This window comes from Zingiber officinale, chromosome 2B (assembly GCF_018446385.1).
Source record: "Zingiber officinale cultivar Zhangliang chromosome 2B, Zo_v1.1, whole genome shotgun sequence".
Classification (NCBI taxonomy): domain Eukaryota; kingdom Viridiplantae; phylum Streptophyta; class Magnoliopsida; order Zingiberales; family Zingiberaceae; genus Zingiber; species Zingiber officinale.
In genome coordinates, this window is record NC_055989.1 from 109,913,736 (window position 1) to 109,933,296 (window position 19,561).

Below are 19,561 nucleotides of genomic sequence, written 5' to 3' on the forward strand. Positions count from 1 at the left end.
TAAATTTCAAACCCTTAGGATGCCTCCGGCCTCGATCACCAAGATGTGTCATCGCGCATTGTCAGTCGTCGTCCATGGCAGCCCAGGCCTAGCAAGTGTCATGCTTACAATGGTTCTTTACGTGAAAAATATCAAACATCCAACTAAATATTTACACCTCAAATTTAACTCTAAAATCTATTCGAATATTCATCTATACAAGTGCTAACTGCGCTATGAGAGCTCAATGATGACATTATCAATTGACAGATAAAAAAATTTTATTAATTTCATTTCCATTTATTCGATCTCTAATATAATAGCCCAGTTATAACGTTAATCGGGCTAATCAGGCCAACAAGTGAGCTGAGCCCGTCCGAGGCCACAGAAAACCCTAGGCATCTTCTTCGTGTCCACTATAAAAACCTTTCCTTTTTCTCGTTTCATCTAAGCCGCTCTCCTTTGACCTTTTCCTTAATGGCGGAGCGAGGTGCTGGGGACCGCGGCGGCTTTGGCCGTGGATTCGGGCGCGGCAGGGGTGACAGGGGCGACCGGGGCCGCGGGGGTCGGGGCCGTGGCCGACGAGGGGGAGGCCGGCGCGACGAGGAGGAGAAATGGGTGCCCGTCACCAAGCTCGGCCGCCTCGTCAAGGAGGGGAAGATCACCAGTCTCGAGCAGATCTACCTCCATTCTCTCCCCGTCAAGGAACACCAGATCGTCGACACCCTCCTCGGTGGCCGCCTCAAGGACGAGGTCATGAAGATCATGCCCGTTCAGAAGCAGACTCGCGCCGGACAGCGCACCCGTTTCAAGGCCTTCGTGGTCGTCGGCGACAGCGACGGCCACGTCGGCCTTGGCGTCAAGTGCGCCAAGGAGGTCGCCACCGCCATCCGTGGCGCTATCATTCTGGCCAAGCTCTCGGTGGTCCCCGTCAGGAGGGGATACTGGGGAAACAAGATCGGGAAACCCCACACTGTCCCGTGCAAGGTCACTGGTAAGTGTGGCTCGGTCACTGTCCGCCTGGTGCCGGCACCGAGAGGTGCGGGGATTGTGGCTGCCCGTGTGCCGAAGAAGGTCCTCCAGTTCGCTGGAATCGAGGACGTATACACCTCATCCCGCGGTTCGACTAAGACTCTTGGAAACTTTGTGAAGGTCAGTGTTTTCCGCATTCAATTATTTTGTTCGATTCATGTTTGGAACAAATATTTATCTTCCTCCATTATTTACTAGTTCAACATTTCAATATCCATAGTTGCATACTATACTTTAATGTTGTAGTGATTATCAGTATGTTGTTGTCAATTCCAAATAGCATAGATGACTTCTCTCTCCATATAAGTTCTTCAATAATTAGAGTAGTGGCAGTTCAACAAATTGGAGAGCTTGAAGTGAGAGAGAAACCTTATTTGTTGTATGTGGATACATTGGATGTTAATGAGAGTTAAGGTTTCAAGGTTTTATATATGGTAAAAATTAATTGATAGATAAAATGAATTGGCAAATTTTGATTTGGTTGATTGTTTTATTTATTTTTTGGTTTTGCATAGACTTTTTAGTTCCTACCACAAATGAAACAAACCTAAAAGAACAAACTGGAGACCTTGAAGTGCGAGAGAAACCTTATTTGTTCCATGTGGTTCCATTAGATCTTAATGAGAGTTAAGGTTTCAAGGTTTTATCTTTGGTCAAAAATTAATTAATAGATCAAATGAATTGGCTAATTTTGATTTGGTAGATTGTTTTATTCTTTATTTTGGTTTTGCATAGGATTTCTTAGTTCCTACCACAAATTAAACAAACCTAAAAGAACAAACTGGAGACCTTGAAGTGCGAGAGAAACCTTATTTGTTCCATGTGGTTCCATTAGATCTTAATGAGAGTTAAGGTTTCAAGGTTTTATCTTTGGTCAAAAATTAATTAATAGATCAAATGAATTGGCTAATTTTGATTTGGTAGATTGTTTTATTCTTTATTTTGGTTTTGCATAGGATTTCTTAGTTCCTACCACAAATTAAACAAACCTAAAAGAAACTTCTACTAGACCTTCTATGTCTATCATTGTTATTTTCCTTTCATCATAACTTATAATTTTTATCTCTTCCTGCCCAATGTTTTATGAAAAGTGAAATATTTATCTTCGTTGTTTGTATTTCTAAATGATGGTTTGCCTTTTATTTAATTCTCATTATACAATCTCTTAGGGCCGAAGGAAACCAAGTTTCAATCAAAGATTTCTTATCATTCACTAAGATTTATTTAGTCTCAACACCCTCTGATGACTTTTTGTTCTTGTCTAAGATGATTGGTTACCTAGAATTTTGTACGAATAGTTCATGTTGATTTAGTTCTTGTTCTTGTTGACTGAATGACCTACACTACTAGGATGCCCCAAAACATTGTTTTCTTGGATTAATGATGACTAACATACTATCATCGCATGACCACATATTGAATCTTAATTTGATACTCATGATTTTGTTGTCTTGTCTGATTGGATGTTCTTCCCCTATTCTGATTATGCACGGCGATAACTTTGTGAAGACAAGGACTATCCTTCAGACTTCACAATGATAGAGCTACAATTGTTTGCATGATGCCTTTATTTCTTGCAGGCCACTTTTGATTGTCTCATGAAGACCTATGGATTCCTGACACCCGACTTATGGTTGGAAACCCGCTTCAGCAAATCTCCCTTCCAAGAATACACAGACTTGCTCGCAAAGCCTACCAAGGCAATTCTCATAGAAAATTCAGAGACGATCGAAGCTTAGGATTCCTGGAACTCCATCCCCTCTCCCATCACCCGTCTCTCACAGTTGTGCCTAAATGGGACCTTAGTTAAGTACTTTTGATTTTGTATCTATTATCTGCTGAAATTTATGTATGGCTTTACTCTTTCTTCTCTCTGTAATATCACCATTATGTTATGTGCTGCTACTTGACAATTCTTCAGTACTTGTGCATCGACTACTAAGGACTCCTTCGGTCGGCAAACATTTGCCACCACCTTTTGCCATTACCATGACCAACCACCTTGTTTTGGGTGTTCCGATCAGAGGGGGGGTTCATGGAGGGATGTAAATGAGCCGTGCCGAGTTGAACAGTATTAGGTTCAAGCTCAGCTCGTTTAAGTTATATTCGAGCTCGGCTCGTTTTAGAATTATCAAGCTCGCGAACAGTTCAAGTTTGGCTCGTTATTAGTTCGAGTATCAAAGTTAACGAGCTAACTTGTTAAGTGAGCTCGTTTTTTGTCTCATTTTAAAGTTTATTTTAGAGTTCGTTTTTTTGATTCATTTTAGAGCTCATTTTTTGACTCAGTTTAAGGTTCTTTTTTTTGGCTCGTGATCCTATAAACGAATATGTTTGCGAGTTCACGAGTCGAATATCCTTAAGCTCGAGCTCGGCTCGATAAAATTGTCTAGCTCGAAATCGAGCTCGAGCTTGACTTGATAAGATAAACGAACGAATGAGTTTTTTATCGAATCAAGTTCCGAATAATTCACGAACCGTTTGATTTATTTACATACCTAGGTTTATGGAAGCTTCAAGTATTCCTTCACTACCCCATTTCACCAACGATCGATCATCCGGTTACTCGTTGGCAAAACCGGTCGGCACCGTCGATCAAAAAAAAGAGGTATTTTTGTGATGCTAATGAGTCTACCTTCACTCCTTGTGCTCACGCACCACGAACATAGTGCAAATGACACCACAATATTATAGAAATTAGCATTTCAAATTTATATTATATTTAAATATAAATTTATCTTTTTAAAAAAATATATAACGAAAAGGGCATTTCTCATTTTATAAATAAAACTCATAATGGTATGAATTTATACTGAATCACGTACTTTAAATTTCATGTTATCCCATTCGCAAATTTCATATTATCCAATTCGCGTGGGTAATATTGAAGATATTTAAATCACGTATTCGTTATCCATTCTCTCCCTGAGTTTACTTTATTTGTTAAAAACATGTACACGGTATTTTTATTTTTTTAAATAATAATAATAAATTTTTTATTAAAAATTCGCCGTTTTTAATACAAATATCGAATTGGTGTTTGATGAAAAATTAGACGAGCACGTATGCTCATCAGCTACTTTTGATAAAAATAACTCGAAAGTCATCGATGGACTAGAGAACCATAACCATAGCATGAAATAATATCTTATGTATTTTTTTAAAAAAAATTGATGTTCAATATGATTTATGAAAATAATTTTAAGGTATAAATATAATTAAAAGAATTAAATGAATATGAGCATAATTCAATGTCATTCTGAACTCTCTAGGTTCATTTATCGATCTTGGCCGAAATCGACTTATGAACTTAAAGAGTTCACGATGACATAAAATAAAATTTAATGTACTCATCTAGTTCTTCTGATTATATTCATATTCTCAAACATCATTTCTATACGTCATATTGAGAATAATGAATTATCAAAAAATCTGTTTGTGTTTAAAAATTCATTGCAACCAATATAATATAGTGTATCAAATTCGATGCTCCGCTCAATAGAGCCTAGCCCGCTTAGCTACATGGCCCCTGTCTGGGCTGTAGCTGCAAGGAAGAATGCTTCGGACAAGGTTTGGGTAAAAAATTTGATGCTCTTACTTAGTAGTGGACCTTCTATAAGAGTCTATCCTATTTGACTGCTGCCAAGCCGCTTACAATAAGAAAAAGGGCAAGCATCGCTCCTCACGCATCAACGACCGGATGCAATTGCACAAGCAAGAAAAAGCGTCTTTCTTGCTTCGTTATAACTTAGACTCAAAAAAGAAGTCGTGCCCAGGATTACAACAAAAAGAATCCTTAGCTCCTCTCCCTTCTGGTCGATAAGGCGAGCATTTCTTGAACCTGCGAAATTAGTTTCATAGTCAGTTGCAAAAGAACTAGAATGAAGACCATCTGGAGCTATGCCTGAAAGTATATTAATGTAGGTAGGCTTAGCGCTTGGTAGGACAGGAGCATAGGTTGTAGTATAATAATTCCAATCAAATTTCTGAAGCAGGGGATATCCGGTTCACTTTTCATGGGTTTCCTAATAAAAAAGCCCTGTTCTAGCAAACTAAGAACTCCTTTTCATACTGAAAGGAAATGGGCCCGACAATAAGAGCCGAGAATGATTACGCGATTGCTCTTCAAAGAAGACAGGATTCACACCTTCCCCCAAGTAGACAGCCAAGTCTGACGGCACAATCTTGTTCATTCTTTGCAGGGGTTTTCTCACTACTTTGCCAGTGGAACATTAGGTTTTCATTCTCTGTTGGTTAGTCCTAGGAAGATCATATCGATTTCACTGTACAGAAATTTTGTACAAGTATCAAACCTTTCCTAAATAATCTATTGTGTTCTTTAGAAGTTAAATTAGGAATCACAAACGGAACTTAACATTATTGATTTCAAATTTAACTTATCTGTTCTTAATAGTTTAGACTTAGATCGCAAACGGAACTTAATACTATTGATCCAAAATCACCTATGTTATAAATTCAATTAAATATTGATTTCGAAAATTGACTTTCAGATTAAACATAACGAGACACTAGACCTTTTTGGATATGGGAGCAACCACCACTTCCTAGACAAAGCCTTTTAAGGAAAGCTAATATTTAATTTCTTTATATAACTCTAGGTTTAACCAAAATGAACAATCGAATCACAAATTCGAAAAACAAAAAACACAAACTCGAATAACAAATTCGAAAAACTAGAATCTAATGCCTCTTGTGTTTGGAATTCATACAAAGAAAAATAACTAGTATGATGCGGAAGAAAATTACTAGTTATACCTTCTCTTTGTATTAATGACCTCAAGATCTTCTGCCGTATTCCTCGCCTCGTCTTTGACGGCGACGAACCTCCAAGATGAACACCACCCAAAGAGTTTCTCCTTCTTCTCTATGTTTCGGCCACCACCACCACCAAAGAGCAAAAGAGAGTAAAGGGAAAAGAGAGAGAGAGAGGGTTGGTCATAAGAGGATCACCAACAAGAGAATAAGAATTGTTATCTCATGAGGTCTCCCCTCCCCTTCTTTTATATTACTTGCTGAAGGCAAATAAGAAAAAACTTTTTACAAAAATTAAAATCTTCCTCTTGTTTTTCCTTTTTCCTTTTTATTTTTTCTTTTCTTTCCTTTTGATTGAATCAATCATCAATCATAGATTGATTGTTTTGATTGGCAGGCCCTTGCTTGGGCACCAAGCAAGGATGGCCGACCACATCATCAAAAAGGAAAAATAATTTTTATAAAATTTTATAAAAGAAGAAATCCTCTTATAAAATTTTACAAGTTTTCTTTCTTAAAGTGGATGTTAAAAAAAGAAAATTTTAAAAATAAAAATCATGTTTTAAAATTAAAAACTTCTCTTCTAAAAATTTCCTTTTTTAACATGGTTACAAAAATAGAAAATTTTAATTTTAAAACTTCTCTTCCTTTTTCTAAAACCATGAGGATGGTTAAAAAAGGAAAGTTTTAAAATTTTTAAAACTTTCTATTAAACCATGTGACCTAATTCAAATAAGGAAAGTTTTTCATTTTAAAATTTCTCTTTTAAAACTTATAGTTTTCTACAAAGAGAAGATTTTAAAAATTCAAAACACCCCTTTACTTTTGAATTAATATGACCGGCCCCTTCTTGCTTGGGCACCAAGCAAGGGGCCGACCGCTTAAGAGAAGATGGTAGCCGGCCCTTGGCTTGGTCACCAAGCCTTTGGTCGGCCCTCTCTTGGACATCAAGAATGATTTTTATTTGGATGGGCTTGAGGCTTTAATGAGGCTACGATAGGGACCTAGAGGAGAAATTGATTTTGACCTTCCGATGAGCTTAAGTATCCCGTGTTCGCCCCGAACACACAACTTAAGTTCATCAATAATAGCTCATTCCACTAGAGAGTTATTATTGCACTACCGCATCAATCCCAAATTACATTATGGGCTCCTTCTTATCATGAGTGTGTTAGTCTCCCTGTGTTTAAGATAACGAATGTCCATTAATTTAATTGAGTTACTGACAACTCACTATAATTAATGTCTTAGTCCAAGAGTAGTACCATTCAACCTTATTATCATGTCGGACTAAGTCCACCTATAGGGTTTAACATGATAATGCTTATGAGCTCCTCTTGGGGACATTCTCAACCTAGATTATTAGGACACAGTTTCCTTCTATAATTAACAACACACACTATAAGTAATATCATTTCCCAACTTATTGGGCATATTGATTTATCAAGTTAAATCTCACCCTTTGAAAAGTTAAAAAAATAAATACTAAATATATATGCTTGTTATTATATTAGGATTAAGAACACACACTTCCATAATAACTAAGGTCTAGTTTTTTTATTAAATCAGTATAAAAAGAACTTACCTAAAATGGTCCTACTCAATACACTTAGAGTGTACTAGTGTAATTTATTAGTCAAGATAAACTAATACCTAATTACACTACGACTATTTCAATGGTTTGTTTCTTTCCATCTTAGTCGTGAGCAACTGTTTATAATTTATAAAGAACTGATAACATGATCTTCTGTGTGTGACATCATTCACCATGTTATCTCCATTATAAATTAATTGAACAACTACACTTAACAAATAAAATATAGATATTTGATCAATGTGATTTTTTTATTTCATAAATAAATGTTTACAAAAGTTAGGCTTTTAGTATATACTCTAACATCTCGTTTTCTGCTTAGGCAGTAGAGCAACCTCAGTGATCTGCCTCATAATTGTAGGAGGAAGGAAGTAGAGCAAGCACGGGAAGGAAGCCTAATGCTATGATTTCAGACCATGCTTGGGGCGCTTCCTCCTTAGTAAGTGCTTTTGAAGTCTCCATTGAAATATCTCTTTCAGTGCCACAAAAAAGCATTGCCCTTCGTAGCTGCATTAGGAGACATTAGATAGACGGAGGTGATACACTAAGAGAGTCGGCTAGGTAGTACACAACGAGGATTCCCCGCCTGATATCTAGGAGAGCTCCTTTCTGCTGTGCTTGCCACTAGTGCCTAATAGGGTTTTCGAGTAGAATGTTGTAGGCTCGGGGGGAAGCACTCCTCAGACTAGGGCTGCAAACGAATCGAGCCGGCTCGCGAATTTTTCGAGCGGGCTCGAAAAATATTCGATTCGTATTCGAATTTATCGAATTCGAGCCGAACTCGAACATGTTCGAACTTTTTTTCGAGCCGAACTCGAACCCAAATTATATTGTTCGAGCCGCTCGCGAGCCGCTCACGAGCCTTAATATTTATTAATATAAGTTAAATATATATTAAATAAATAAATTTCGAGCCTTTCGAACCTATTTTCGAGTAATAATTCGAATAGTTCGCGAACATGTTCGAATATTTTGAGCCGAATTCGAACTCGAACCCTAATTCGAACCGAACTCGAACCAAACATTTTAAAATTTTCGAGCTTCGAATCGAGCTCGAACTCGAATATACCTATTTCGAGCCGAATTCGAGCCTTAAATTTTTCAGCATATTCGACTCGATTCGATTCGTTTACACCCCTACCTCAGACAAGTATTGCACTAGAGACCATTACTAGATGTCAGTACCAAGTGGGAGTACTAGAGCGACAAATCCCGGTATAACCAAGATCCCTTTCTTTGGAACAAAGGACAAAGGTTCCGAAGTAAATGAAGCTCGATCCGAGAAAGAAGTTTGATCATTATTATAAGACCTTCCCCTCTTTGGGCGTACTAACATGTTGTATACGAATTCACCTTTAGAGCTTTACTACACTATCAAACGACCCATTAACAAAGGACAAAATGCCGAATTTCTTATTGCTTGCCGTAGGGAAAGACCCGAAATTCAAATTCTTTCAGAACCATTCCTAGACGGAGTCAAAGCTTTATTTCATTATTGCATAAGTAACACCCATCTCGCTTCGCTCAACTGTCTTGTCATCCCCTCTCGCTTACGCTTCGAGATCTGGCAGAACCTCTCCAACCAGTCGAGTAGCTTTTACAAAGCACCTCGCTTCGCGAAGATCAATTAGCGGTTATGCCTTCTGAGATTCAATCATATGCACTGTGCGCCTCGGTTGTATGTAAACCGCCCCTTTTTTGGTTCATTGCTGAACCTCAGGCCGTTTTTTTTTTTTTTTTTTTTTTTTGGCAAAACCTCAGGTTACAAAGTAATTCGACACTACGCTAAGTAAGATTCGAACCCGATTCGATTTCCTTTTTGTTGGAGAGAAAGTCTCAGCGCTAACTAACTCACCTTTATTGCAAGCACCCTTCTCGCTCGAGATCTTCTAGAACCTTCCCTTCGCCGAAAGGCTCACGCTTCTTTCTTCTTTCGTCTATTCCTAATGCCTTTCGGTGAAATAATAATAGACTAGTCATCATTTAAGCTCGGCAATAAAAGCTCTCAATCCTTGCTTGACTTGGTCGGTTGCCCCATCGAAGTCGAACTACCTCAGTGAATGAACCAGAGCTTTAGATTTCTCACGAGCCGGGATCGCTACTTTGGTAATCCCCAACGCCGCCCATGAAGTACATGTTAAGACTAACAATGCACAAACATATCTATATACGAAGAAAGAGGCTAGCTTGGCATCTTCGGAGTTAGTCTGCTAAGTCCTCCTACTCTTTTGAGAGGAGGTCTATTGAGTTGCTCCTCTGGGCTTAGTCATGCTTCCGGGTGGTAGAGTAAGTCAAGAACCAATCCCTCGCCCTCTCAATCAGGGTATTCGGGAAAGCATCCGGTGCTAGAAGAGAAGGCGCTTTCGACGGGATTTGATTCCCGGAATGTATATTTCAGAACCTTAATTAGTGGTTTTATCTCTCTTATTGTCTCTCAGAGCTTTTAAAGTTAGATCACCATCTCATGAGGATGGATAGGGATTCCATTGTGTTAAAGATGGCTTTGTCTATTCTTCTCGAGATCGCCTGAAAGTGCTTTGTTGTACGACAGTCTGTACTATTATCATGATTGTGCGGGACCTTGGTAATGGTTGGTTGAGAAATGCGCTGAGAGAGAGGTGCCATGTTAAACCTCAGGGAGTGGGGCCCCTCTTGCTTGCCTCGCCCTCAGGTTGGACCTTCTACTTGACTGAGTAGTATTTCACTCGTGCAGTGGGTGTACTATGGGCTTTGCCCATGTTGCGGTCAGCTATGATATACTCAACCTTCTTCTTTAATAGGTTAGATTCATCTACAACATTTGGTGGTGCCCTCGCGGGCACGTTCCTCTCTGGGTCGGTCTGGTCTAATCGAAGTCAACTGACTCACATGGAATACGGGGTGAGTTTGCATCGAGCTGATCGCGTGAGTCTATAGGTTACCTCTCCTATCTGCTTCTCTACGAGGTCTACTTTCTTCTTCCTTCAAACCCGGCCAAGCCTTTAGTTTAAGTAGGTTTGGGCTAGGTCGTTGCGATCCTATCACCTCTTTCTTGGCAAAGTAGGCTGATGGACAAGCCCCCTCTTTTCACAATGGTGTGGGGCGGCAGAGGCTCTTGCCCCGGGGCCAAAAATAAGGGGCTGAAGTTCGACGCAGAGCTTTTTGATTGTTAAGTTATAGCAGCACTGAGCAACATCCATCCTGTCCTTCTGGTTTGCACTAAAGTGCCTTAAGTAGCCCTCGAGGAGTCCGTTTATTCTCTCCGTCTGAGCTTTCAAAGATATACCGACCGTAGGTATCTTAATCTTACCATCAGATACCGACAGTCGTCTTCTAACATTACCTATCTTTAAATATCGGATTTTCATCAATTTCACATAACATAAAAAAAAGCTCTTTTCATCATTGATGTCAATACTGAACTCTCCAAATCAATGAGTCAGTTCTAGTCGAGCAATCGATTAGGCAAGCAAAAGTGAATGAGTGGAAGGGCAAATTTGGTATCGGATACACAATTTGAATATTTTCAAAATTACCTGTATTCAGTAATTTGTCGATTCTTCAATTTGCTTAACTCAATAATGGGAGTGAGCATTCAATCAAAATTTAAACGGATTGAATTGAATTAATTAAATTATTTTTAAATAAATCTAATCAGTCGAATTTTATTATTAAAAATAAATAAATCGAATAAATGAATTAATATAAAATTGATTGGTTATTAAATTAATAAAAGAAATTTTAATCGATTTGATTGAATTTGAAATTTTATAAGTAAAACCGAATTAAATAAATCAAAATAATCAACATTTTTTTAAAAAAATAATTAAAATTTTAAACTAACTGATTGAACTTTTTAATTATATTATTTCAGTTTAAACAAAGAAAAGTATGAGTTTGACTTTGTATTAAAGAAAGAAAATAAGATTTTTTTATAGGAAATATAAATATTATTTATTAAAAATAAAAACTATGTACATGGATAATATTATTTTTTTAAAATTACTTTTATAAATTATTTTTCATAATTAATTTTTCTTCATTATTCGTATAAGAATTGAATTTTATGGATCTATATTATTGTAGAAAATATTCAGACTTCAAATGTTTTTTTTTTCCAATATAGATTTTCTAGGGTTTGAAAAAATGCAGTAAGTTGAACTAGGGCAATTATGCCAAAATGAAACTGAATTTAATAAGATTGTCCACATTCAAAAAAACAAACAGACATAGTAAACTAATACTAAAAATATTAACAATTTAATTTAAAGTGTCTTCACATACTTGATATGCATAAAACTTGTACAGAATTCAGTCTAGTCTAGTTAGTTTTTGTGATGCATTCTCTAGCAGTTGATGCCGCATTTCTGCACATCGGGTCCAGTTACCCGAGTCGTGAATGGATCAATACGGACCCACAATAAGGAAAAGATGGACGCAAGGAGAATGGACCAAACCACGACGATCATCGGTGTGCGGTTTTGCCTCCCCATAAGGCCCTTGAGGAAGGGATACAAGTGAACAATCACCCAGAAGGCGAAGAAGAGCTTCCCAAAGAGAGGACCCCAAGATTGGTATCCACTGTTTATCGCATAGGAGATGCCCGCCACCACACCGACGAGATTGACAATGAGAAGGGATGTCGGCGGTATCAAAAGAGTGGTCCATTTGAACATGTAGAGCTCCGTAAAGTCCCCATCTTCATCAGAAGCTTTGGATGTAACAGTGAAGTTGGTGTCGATACCAGCAAGAACTTTGAGAAGACCTTGGAAGACAGCAAAGAGATGAGCTGAGACACCACCGATGACCCAAAACTGTTCGTTCCTCCACCATTCATCGATTCCAACACCGCTCCATCGCATTTCCAGAATGCCGGTGGCGAAAATGGAAATGAAGAGAGAAATGAACCAGATACTTGCAACATTACTAATCTGCAATTCAATGGAACTAGTTCGAGATTAAAGAATTAGATAACATAGGAGTTTTTATCGAGCTGTTGAAACCCTCCACAAAATCTACAAATGTGGTAATACGGCAAGCAGTGATGTACTTACGACTAAAAAGTTCCATACCTGGGGGATAATGAATTTTCCGGTGAGTAGACAAATGGCAGGAAGTGTACAATACAATAGTAGGGGAACTGAAGTCAATGGGTAAATGGTGGTGTTGATGTATGCAAATCTTTCCAAGAACTTCAATCGTCCTCCGTAACCGTACCATATTGGGCAATGACGGCTGAAGAGAATCTCAACAGACCCCAAGGCCCATCGAAGCACTTGGTTCAGACGATCTGAAAGATTGATAGGAGCAGAACCTTTGAATGCTGGGCGCTCTGGCATGCAGTATATGGACTTCCAACCGCGAGCATGCATCTTGAATCCAGTGAGAATATCCTCTGTCACAGAACCATAAATCCATCCAATCTGCAGCAACAGACGAGTTCTACTAAGAATTCAACAATTCGGGAACAAACAATGCCATATAAAAATTAATGCATGTTAGGACATGTAGCTGCAGGTAATATACCAATCCCCTTGTGGAGCAAAACTTAATCAAACAGTGAATCCAATACCAGTAAGAAACAAATAGAGAAGTGAATAAAAGACAAGAATATGAACAACCAGGACACCAGAATGAGCAGAGTTTGATGTTTGAGAGACTACTGATACAGTAGACTCGAGCGCATCAATAGTAAACACTATTAAGGGTCTGTTGGAGTCCCGGATTGGATATATCAGAAAGTATTGTGATTGCAACAAACTACTCAACTTTAGCTATTATAAGATTGCATTATCAGTGCGCTAAGCTAAGTAAAATCGATATTGGCTGGAGCCTCTGCTGATAGGGCAATGTTGCAATATATCTATCAGTTTGTTTAATGTAGAATTTTCTGGAAGATAGAATCACAGTTTGTTCATGACAAGTTCTACTTAGAACACTAGGTTATCCTCCAACTGCTGGCAACTCACTTATCAAAAGAAGCAGAATCAATACATCCTAACAATCAGCAAATGTGCACTGATAACGTTAGTTGTTCCCACTATGAAAATGAGATACTTTACAACAGTAAATAGAGGTAAGAAGCTGATTTGAAATCCCATTATGAATGTTGCATTACATAGACCAGTAAATATAAACTTTAGCAGACAGGCACCTGAGCTGAGTATAAAATAAGAAGAATAAAAATGTGGCTATTTGCATACCTCAGTTCCCCATTCTGTCCTATCCTCATAACCACAGCTGATGACATGGATGGCTTCTTTCAAAAGAGACTCGTGAGTTGCAGACTGAGGAACACCGCCATGTTCCATCAATGTTGAGGCAACAAAGACTGCTGATTGACCAAACCTTTTCTCCAGACTCATTTGTGACATCAGCAATGACTTTTCATCATCAAAGCCAACACCTATTTATCCCCAAAAAGGAATGATAAAAAGGTTTTCATCAGAAGATGAAAAGTATCCCGATTATGATTCTATTTCATTATAATAGGGAGATCTACTGAATTCAATTAACTGAGTTAAGATATTCTCTAATTGGAAGTGATGCAGTATGACTTCCATATCCATAGGCTGCTACATGATACATAAAGTACTTGTAAGCAGATGTAGTCTGCAAACTGACAAGGCACAGTATATTTTCCAAACGCTAAACAAACATACCTTCAACTCCCTCTTCTATATCTTCAAGATTAAATATTGGCACAGTATTATCCATATGCTTGTTTGACCTTTTCTTATCTGAATTTTTTTTGCTTGATTTAGATTTCTTTTTACGAGAGCCTCCACAGCAAAAAGAGAAGGTCTTCAATTTGTTCTTATTCTTGATAGGCGGTTCATAACCATACAAAGCTGTTCGGTTGAAGACACAACCAGTACCAACATAAACTGGACCTTGGATACCATCGAGACCTCTCAAATTGATCTATAATGAGCAGTAGAAACTGTCAGTCAAAGGACAATAAATCATATACTATAGCCATACTTAAGAAACAAAATTGGAAGCTTGGTAACATATATGTACTTACATCGAAAAACACAGTATTACGATTGGCATATCGATCATTCTTGTCGATACCATCAAACCTCTGAGGGAATTGTACATAACAAACTTGCCTACCAAGATTTGGATCCATAAGGAAGCACATTGCTTCTCTCAAAGCCTTGCTGTTGTTTATGTAATGATCGCAATCAAGATTCAACATGAAAGGTCCATTAGTAAGGACTGCTGACACACGTACCTGTGAATGAGTTTAAAGACATTAACAAACAGGAGATGTTCCTCAGCTAAGTAAAATATTACTTTCATAGTGTTAAGTAAATACTCAGTTAGCGGAGATATACTAAATCATGCATTTAAGTTCTTACAAGAGCATTCATAGCACCGGCCTTTTTGTGATGTTGGAAACCTGGGCGTTTCTCACGTGATACATAGACTAAACGGGGAAGTTCATTGCCTTCAGTGTCAAGCCCTCCACTATGGCCCAAGAACACCTAAAAATCATTCAAAATTGATTATGAACAGCATTTATCTTGAACCTTGAGATAATGCCCATGCAATAACAGTAGTCATTTTAAAAGTTTAAGAGACCAAACGGATATATGTTGCTAATTTTTAGATTATTAAGCATAATGAATATCAAAATGTTATTTTATACCAGAAATATTTCTAATTTTCATTTATTAGTTCTTTAAAAGCTACTAATAACACAAATCTAGCAACCTGGATCATTCCAGGGTGATCTCTTGTGTTATTCCCAGGCCATGGTGTGCCATCCTGCATGATCCACCCTTCGTCAGGAACTTTTTGTGCTTTTGCAACAAGGCCATTGATACGGATTTTAAATTCTTCATATTCCCTCTGTATTGAATAAATTGTTTGATTAGAAGGTATAAAAAGGCATGAAAGCATACATCAGCTAAAGGTATGAAAGACAGACCTTCATTGCTCTGCGATCTTTCACAAATGAAGGTTGAACTTTATCCTTGAGGTAATCAATTTTCTGCGAGAAATACCATTCAGGAGCCCGAGGCTCAATGCTGTATTTCTTACAGAAAGGAACCCATTTCCTTCCAAACTCTGAAGTTTCAGAGAGTGCTTCAAATGTGAGCATAGCGGCACCATCATCAGAAACATAGCAAGAGACCTTATCAACAGGGTAGTCTACAGCCAGGATTGATAATACAGTGTTGGCTGTGACAAGAGGAGGCTCTTTTAGAGGATCAACTGTACTGACAAAAATGTCAACAGCAGCCAGCTCTGATGGTTCACCTTCTCTGTCATATCTTTTTTATTTTTTTTAAGTGAAAGTTAGTCAATAACCAGCCCAAACAATTATGTTACAGTATTTAGCGCAAGAGAAGAATTTAGAGAACAGCACTGGTTACCTTATGGACAGTCTGTCAAGATAAGTTTCACGATTCACAGGGAACCACTTGGGGAACTGATCCAATATCCAAGAAATAGCAAACCATATCTCACATATTACAGATAATAGCCATAAAGCATATGCATTGCGGACAGGATTGGTGATTCGATAATGGAGGAAAACACAGAGTATAACAAGACGTAACACAATAACCATCCTGTATGGATTTATCTTGGAAGATGAAATTGGTACTTTCCTAGAAAGAGGCTGACGGGCTTCATCATTTCTGCATTACAAAATAATGAGAACTTACATTAAAATGAGAACTATACAGTAAAAGTCTAAAGAGAGAGAGAACATCTTAGAATGATTAAACATTCAATTGAGCAACTTGAAATTCTACAGAGCTGTCAGCTATGAATGAAGTGATGAAAGTATCCTTTCAGCTTGTAAACAATAAAATAAAATGAGTTCAATTATCCAACTTCAAAGATAAAGATACCCGGTTGCTTCATTTCCAAAGAGCTACATACTAATTTCTACAAATAAAGAAGATGGAAGGATGAGATAAAGAAGAGTTCATCTATAGGACTAGAGCCTACCACCAAGATGTCAAAAGAAAAATGCCTTTTAAATTGACTGTAGTTATACGAATTAGAATATCAGAGAATATAGAAGCTAACCATTTCACCATTGATCAAAGGCTTAAATACAGACTTTAGAAAGGCAAAACGGCCTCACGACTCCAATAAATCAAACATTTTTTGCAGGAGTCTAGAAAGCCAAGGTGTAATTGTTGCTCTATGCTGAAAAAGAGATTTTGCATGAGGATAGTAGTAGATTTTGATCAAAAGTTGATATACCTAAATCAGTAAAGAAACCACATGTTTTTCCATGAAATAAGTGGATATAAGATGCATGTATATTCCTCAAAAGAATTTAGGGCTACGTGTTATTTTTTGTTTGAACAGAGTTACCAATGAATTTAATGCAATTTCAAAAAACAACTAATCGAAAGCAAACTATTGATCTAGTGAAAAATCTACCAACAATTTAGCCCACGTTAGCCTTAGCAATCAGTTGCTTAGTTGGCCATGTAGTATATCCAAATTAGTTGGTTAGCATGGTAATCAACAATCCAGTTCAAATTCATTGAATGGATCTTTACTGTTACATTTGATGACTGCAGGGTTTGAGTAGGTAGACTTAGGTTTAGTAGGTTAAATTCAATAAATTTAGATGATATGTTGATTAAAAGATGATTAAGCCTACAATAGAAGGCTATATTTGTTTAAAATGTGAAAGTTGGGACAAGATCAGTATTTTAAAAGTTTAGGCTAAATCCCAAAAAAAAACAAAATGTTTGAGCTAGATCTCAGCATTTAACCCTAATTGTAGGAGATAGTTATCCAAGTTTGCCAACTCAAGAGACAGGAAAATTGAACTTTGCAGTGACTAGATATTGCATTCAACCAGAGGAAATATCTTTGCCTTTCATCCTGATATTAGTGTGCATTGATCATAAGGAAAAGTGAGAATTTTAAATAAACAGGTATTTTATAGCAGGGAAAATGCACTTAAGAGCAAGCATCACTAGACAAATGTTCATTCAATTAACTATTATGAATTATGGCCTTTAAGAGGATTACTGCTGATTATTACTAAGAAACATATAAATGGAAAAACATCAACACACTAGTAATTTTTTTTTAGGTCTACATGGGGGATCAATTCCTAGACATGTGGGAATTCCATACAAATGCCTAACCACTTGAGGTACCAAGTTGGTAGCTTAGCAAATTTAATTGAAAGAAAAAGATAAAATGTTATGCATGAAAAACTAAAGAGATTGAAAGGGAAAAAAACTCACAATAAAGCATCATCCATATTATAATCAGTAGATGCATCAATATCCCCAACTCCCCTGCCTTCAGAAGGTGGGTGACTAGTACCATTGGTCATTGCCACACCATTTTTGTCCTGCTTCATCTTCCATCCGTCAACTCTCTCTTTCCAGGCAACATTGCCAAATTCTCTGGATGTGTTAGCTGATCACGGTAGGATAATAATTAGAACATATAAATCCACATTAGCTGTGTATAAGAAAATACCAACTTAAAGTGATAACAATAAAAACAAAGTTAAGCCACCTACGTGACCGGAAAGGTAGAGGATGAACATGTTTTCCACCTCCAGAGGACATCATATGATCAGGTGATTGCATTGGAAGTTCCCCTGAGAGCTACAAGAAGATAACGTAAAAAAAATTGTTAGGCATTTTCTCACAAGGGGAATTGATAAATGAAATAACTAAATAATAAAGGCATACCCCTTGCTTATGAGCGGGCAAGGGCATGTGATTCTGAGGGATTTCTCCACTATCATATTTTGGACCAATATCTTCCCCTTGCTCATGCTGCCAACCCAACATGCGTTCAGCAATCTTTGGCTTCTGATCCTGATTTCCAGTTGGATAATTGAAATCTCTGACATCATCAACATCAGCATCCTCATCCTCCTCTCCATAAATAGGAGGGCTTCCTACACGTAACAACAAACGAATCTAACTAAGAGTCTTACTTTATGAAGATTTGAATAGCATTGAAGCACTTCAAATAAGAATCAGAGCAAACTTTAAGACATATGACTGGGATCATTTCAGAGCCAAGGCAAAACCTTTGTGTCTCTTGTACTTGGTCTTGCACTGGGGACACGACTGTTTCCCATCCTTCCTCTCATACTCATAGCAAGGCCTGCAGACAGGAAACCCACAAATGTCACAGGCAACGAATAGATCACCATCCACTGTTGTGCCCACACCATCACCACAAATTTGGCACACATGGCCGCTAGAGTGCTTTGCAGGTTTCTGCATCCAGTCAACGGTAAACGGAACATCAACATCACTTGCAAGGAAAATGACACTCTGAATCTAAATATAGAGACTTTAACCTTTAAACAAAGACATATTTCAGCATAAGGAACAAACAAAAGAATCATTTCGTTGGATAACAAGCATACCCCTTTTTCTCCGTCAGCCTCCATTGCAGTTTCCAAACCCAATCCAACCTTTAATCAGATCCGCAGAACAAATAGCTCAATTATCAGCAGATCTTAGATTAACAAGTCGCCTAAAATCTGACCGGCATTTCGCTCCTGTCGAACCCACATGGCATTAATCACCCAGACAAACATCCACAACATCCATATCCGACAATGGAAACCACAACATTTCCTCAAATGAACAGACCTATCTCAAGATCAATCCAATCGCATCAAAAGATAAAATTTCTAGAAGAACAGAAAGAAAAATCGCACCTGTAGTAAAGAATCGGTCCAACTGGCATCCGAGTGAGCACTCCAGCCCTGATCCTCCAGTTCCTTCCAGTGCCAACACGATTGAGAAGAGGAATGACGGGAGAATCTCGCAACAAGAGTTAAACCACCACTAACTAGTATTCATGCCAATAGAGAAGCGATTAAAGAAAAAAAGGGGAAGGAAAGCGGCGCTTTAACTACGCGAGCCGGTGAAGGCGCGTCTACTACTTCTACCAGCTGCCCATGGACTGTCCCCTCAACGCGTCAATGGAGATGGCAAAAGAAAACAAAGAGCGTGGAGTTCGAAGGAGAATCGATGGCACCAAGATCCGCTCCAAGGACCCAAATATCAAACCTAGTGTATCCAGCCTATGGTCTGTAACCACGTGGACGACTCCGATGCTCGAATCACACGTTGCAAGAATCGAGGAAATTAAGTAGATAAAAAAAATATATTTATAATTATTAAATATCATATGGCATTTCCATAAATTAATATTTTTGAATTTCTTCGAACAAGA

The 19,561-nt window shown here is 37.9% G+C and overlaps 2 protein-coding genes and 1 long non-coding RNA gene across 4 annotated transcripts; 1 reads left to right on the forward strand and 2 right to left on the reverse strand.

Moving 5' to 3' along the window:
- Window positions 1-429: 429 nt before the first annotated feature.
- On the forward strand, window positions 430-2,931 carry LOC122046763 (40S ribosomal protein S2-like). Its single transcript, XM_042607622.1, has 2 exons — window positions 430-1,131; window positions 2,592-2,931. Exons 1-2 carry the CDS (start codon window positions 457-459, stop codon window positions 2,748-2,750), a joined length of 834 nt encoding a protein of 277 aa, XP_042463556.1. The 5' UTR covers window positions 430-456; the 3' UTR covers window positions 2,751-2,931.
- LOC122046764 lies at window positions 1,668-2,069 on the reverse strand. Its single transcript, XR_006130378.1, has 2 exons — window positions 2,001-2,069; window positions 1,668-1,779 (listed from the first exon to the last, which is right to left on the reverse strand). It is a non-coding gene; the product is annotated as an uncharacterized LOC122046764 (long non-coding RNA).
- An 8,661-nt stretch (window positions 2,932-11,592) lies between the features above and the next one.
- On the reverse strand, window positions 11,593-19,336 carry LOC122046766 (probable cellulose synthase A catalytic subunit 8 [UDP-forming]). Of its 2 annotated transcripts, XM_042607623.1 has the most exons (15): window positions 19,041-19,336; window positions 18,744-18,878; window positions 18,399-18,591; window positions 18,052-18,263; window positions 17,877-17,964; window positions 17,593-17,770; window positions 15,742-16,008; window positions 15,294-15,639; window positions 15,077-15,214; window positions 14,722-14,847; window positions 14,382-14,594; window positions 14,017-14,278; window positions 13,558-13,760; window positions 12,427-12,777; window positions 11,593-12,285 (listed from the first exon to the last, which is right to left on the reverse strand). In XM_042607623.1, exons 2-15 carry the CDS (start codon window positions 18,765-18,767, stop codon window positions 11,701-11,703), a joined length of 3,186 nt encoding a protein of 1,061 aa, XP_042463557.1. In that variant the 5' UTR covers window positions 18,768-18,878; window positions 19,041-19,336; the 3' UTR covers window positions 11,593-11,700. The 2 variants fall into 2 exon arrangements, with proteins under 2 accessions (XP_042463557.1, XP_042463558.1); XM_042607624.1 differs by lacking the exon at window positions 19,041-19,336 and having other exon boundaries at window positions 18,399-18,475; window positions 18,744-18,882.
- Between the last annotated feature and the right edge of the window lie 225 nt (window positions 19,337-19,561).

What these genes read in the sequence shown, in the direction of transcription:
- LOC122046766 (XM_042607623.1), bottom strand. Translation starts at nt 18,767, where the DNA reads ATGGAGGCTGACGGAGAAAAAGGG. An exon ending in AATATGGATGATGCTTTATT is followed by an intron (nt 16,009 to 17,592) that starts GTGAGTTTTTTT and finishes TTTGTAATGCAG; the next exon opens with AAATGATGAAGCCCGTCAGC. An exon ending in GGACAGAATGGGGAACTGAG is followed by an intron (nt 12,778 to 13,557) that starts GTATGCAAATAG and finishes CTGTTGCTGCAG; the next exon opens with ATTGGATGGATTTATGGTTC.
- LOC122046763 (XM_042607622.1), top strand. Translation starts at nt 457, where the DNA reads ATGGCGGAGCGAGGTGCTGGGGACCGCGGCGGCTTTGGCCGTGGATTC. An exon ending in CTCTTGGAAACTTTGTGAAG is followed by an intron (nt 1,132 to 2,591) that starts GTCAGTGTTTTC and finishes TATTTCTTGCAG; the next exon opens with GCCACTTTTGATTGTCTCAT.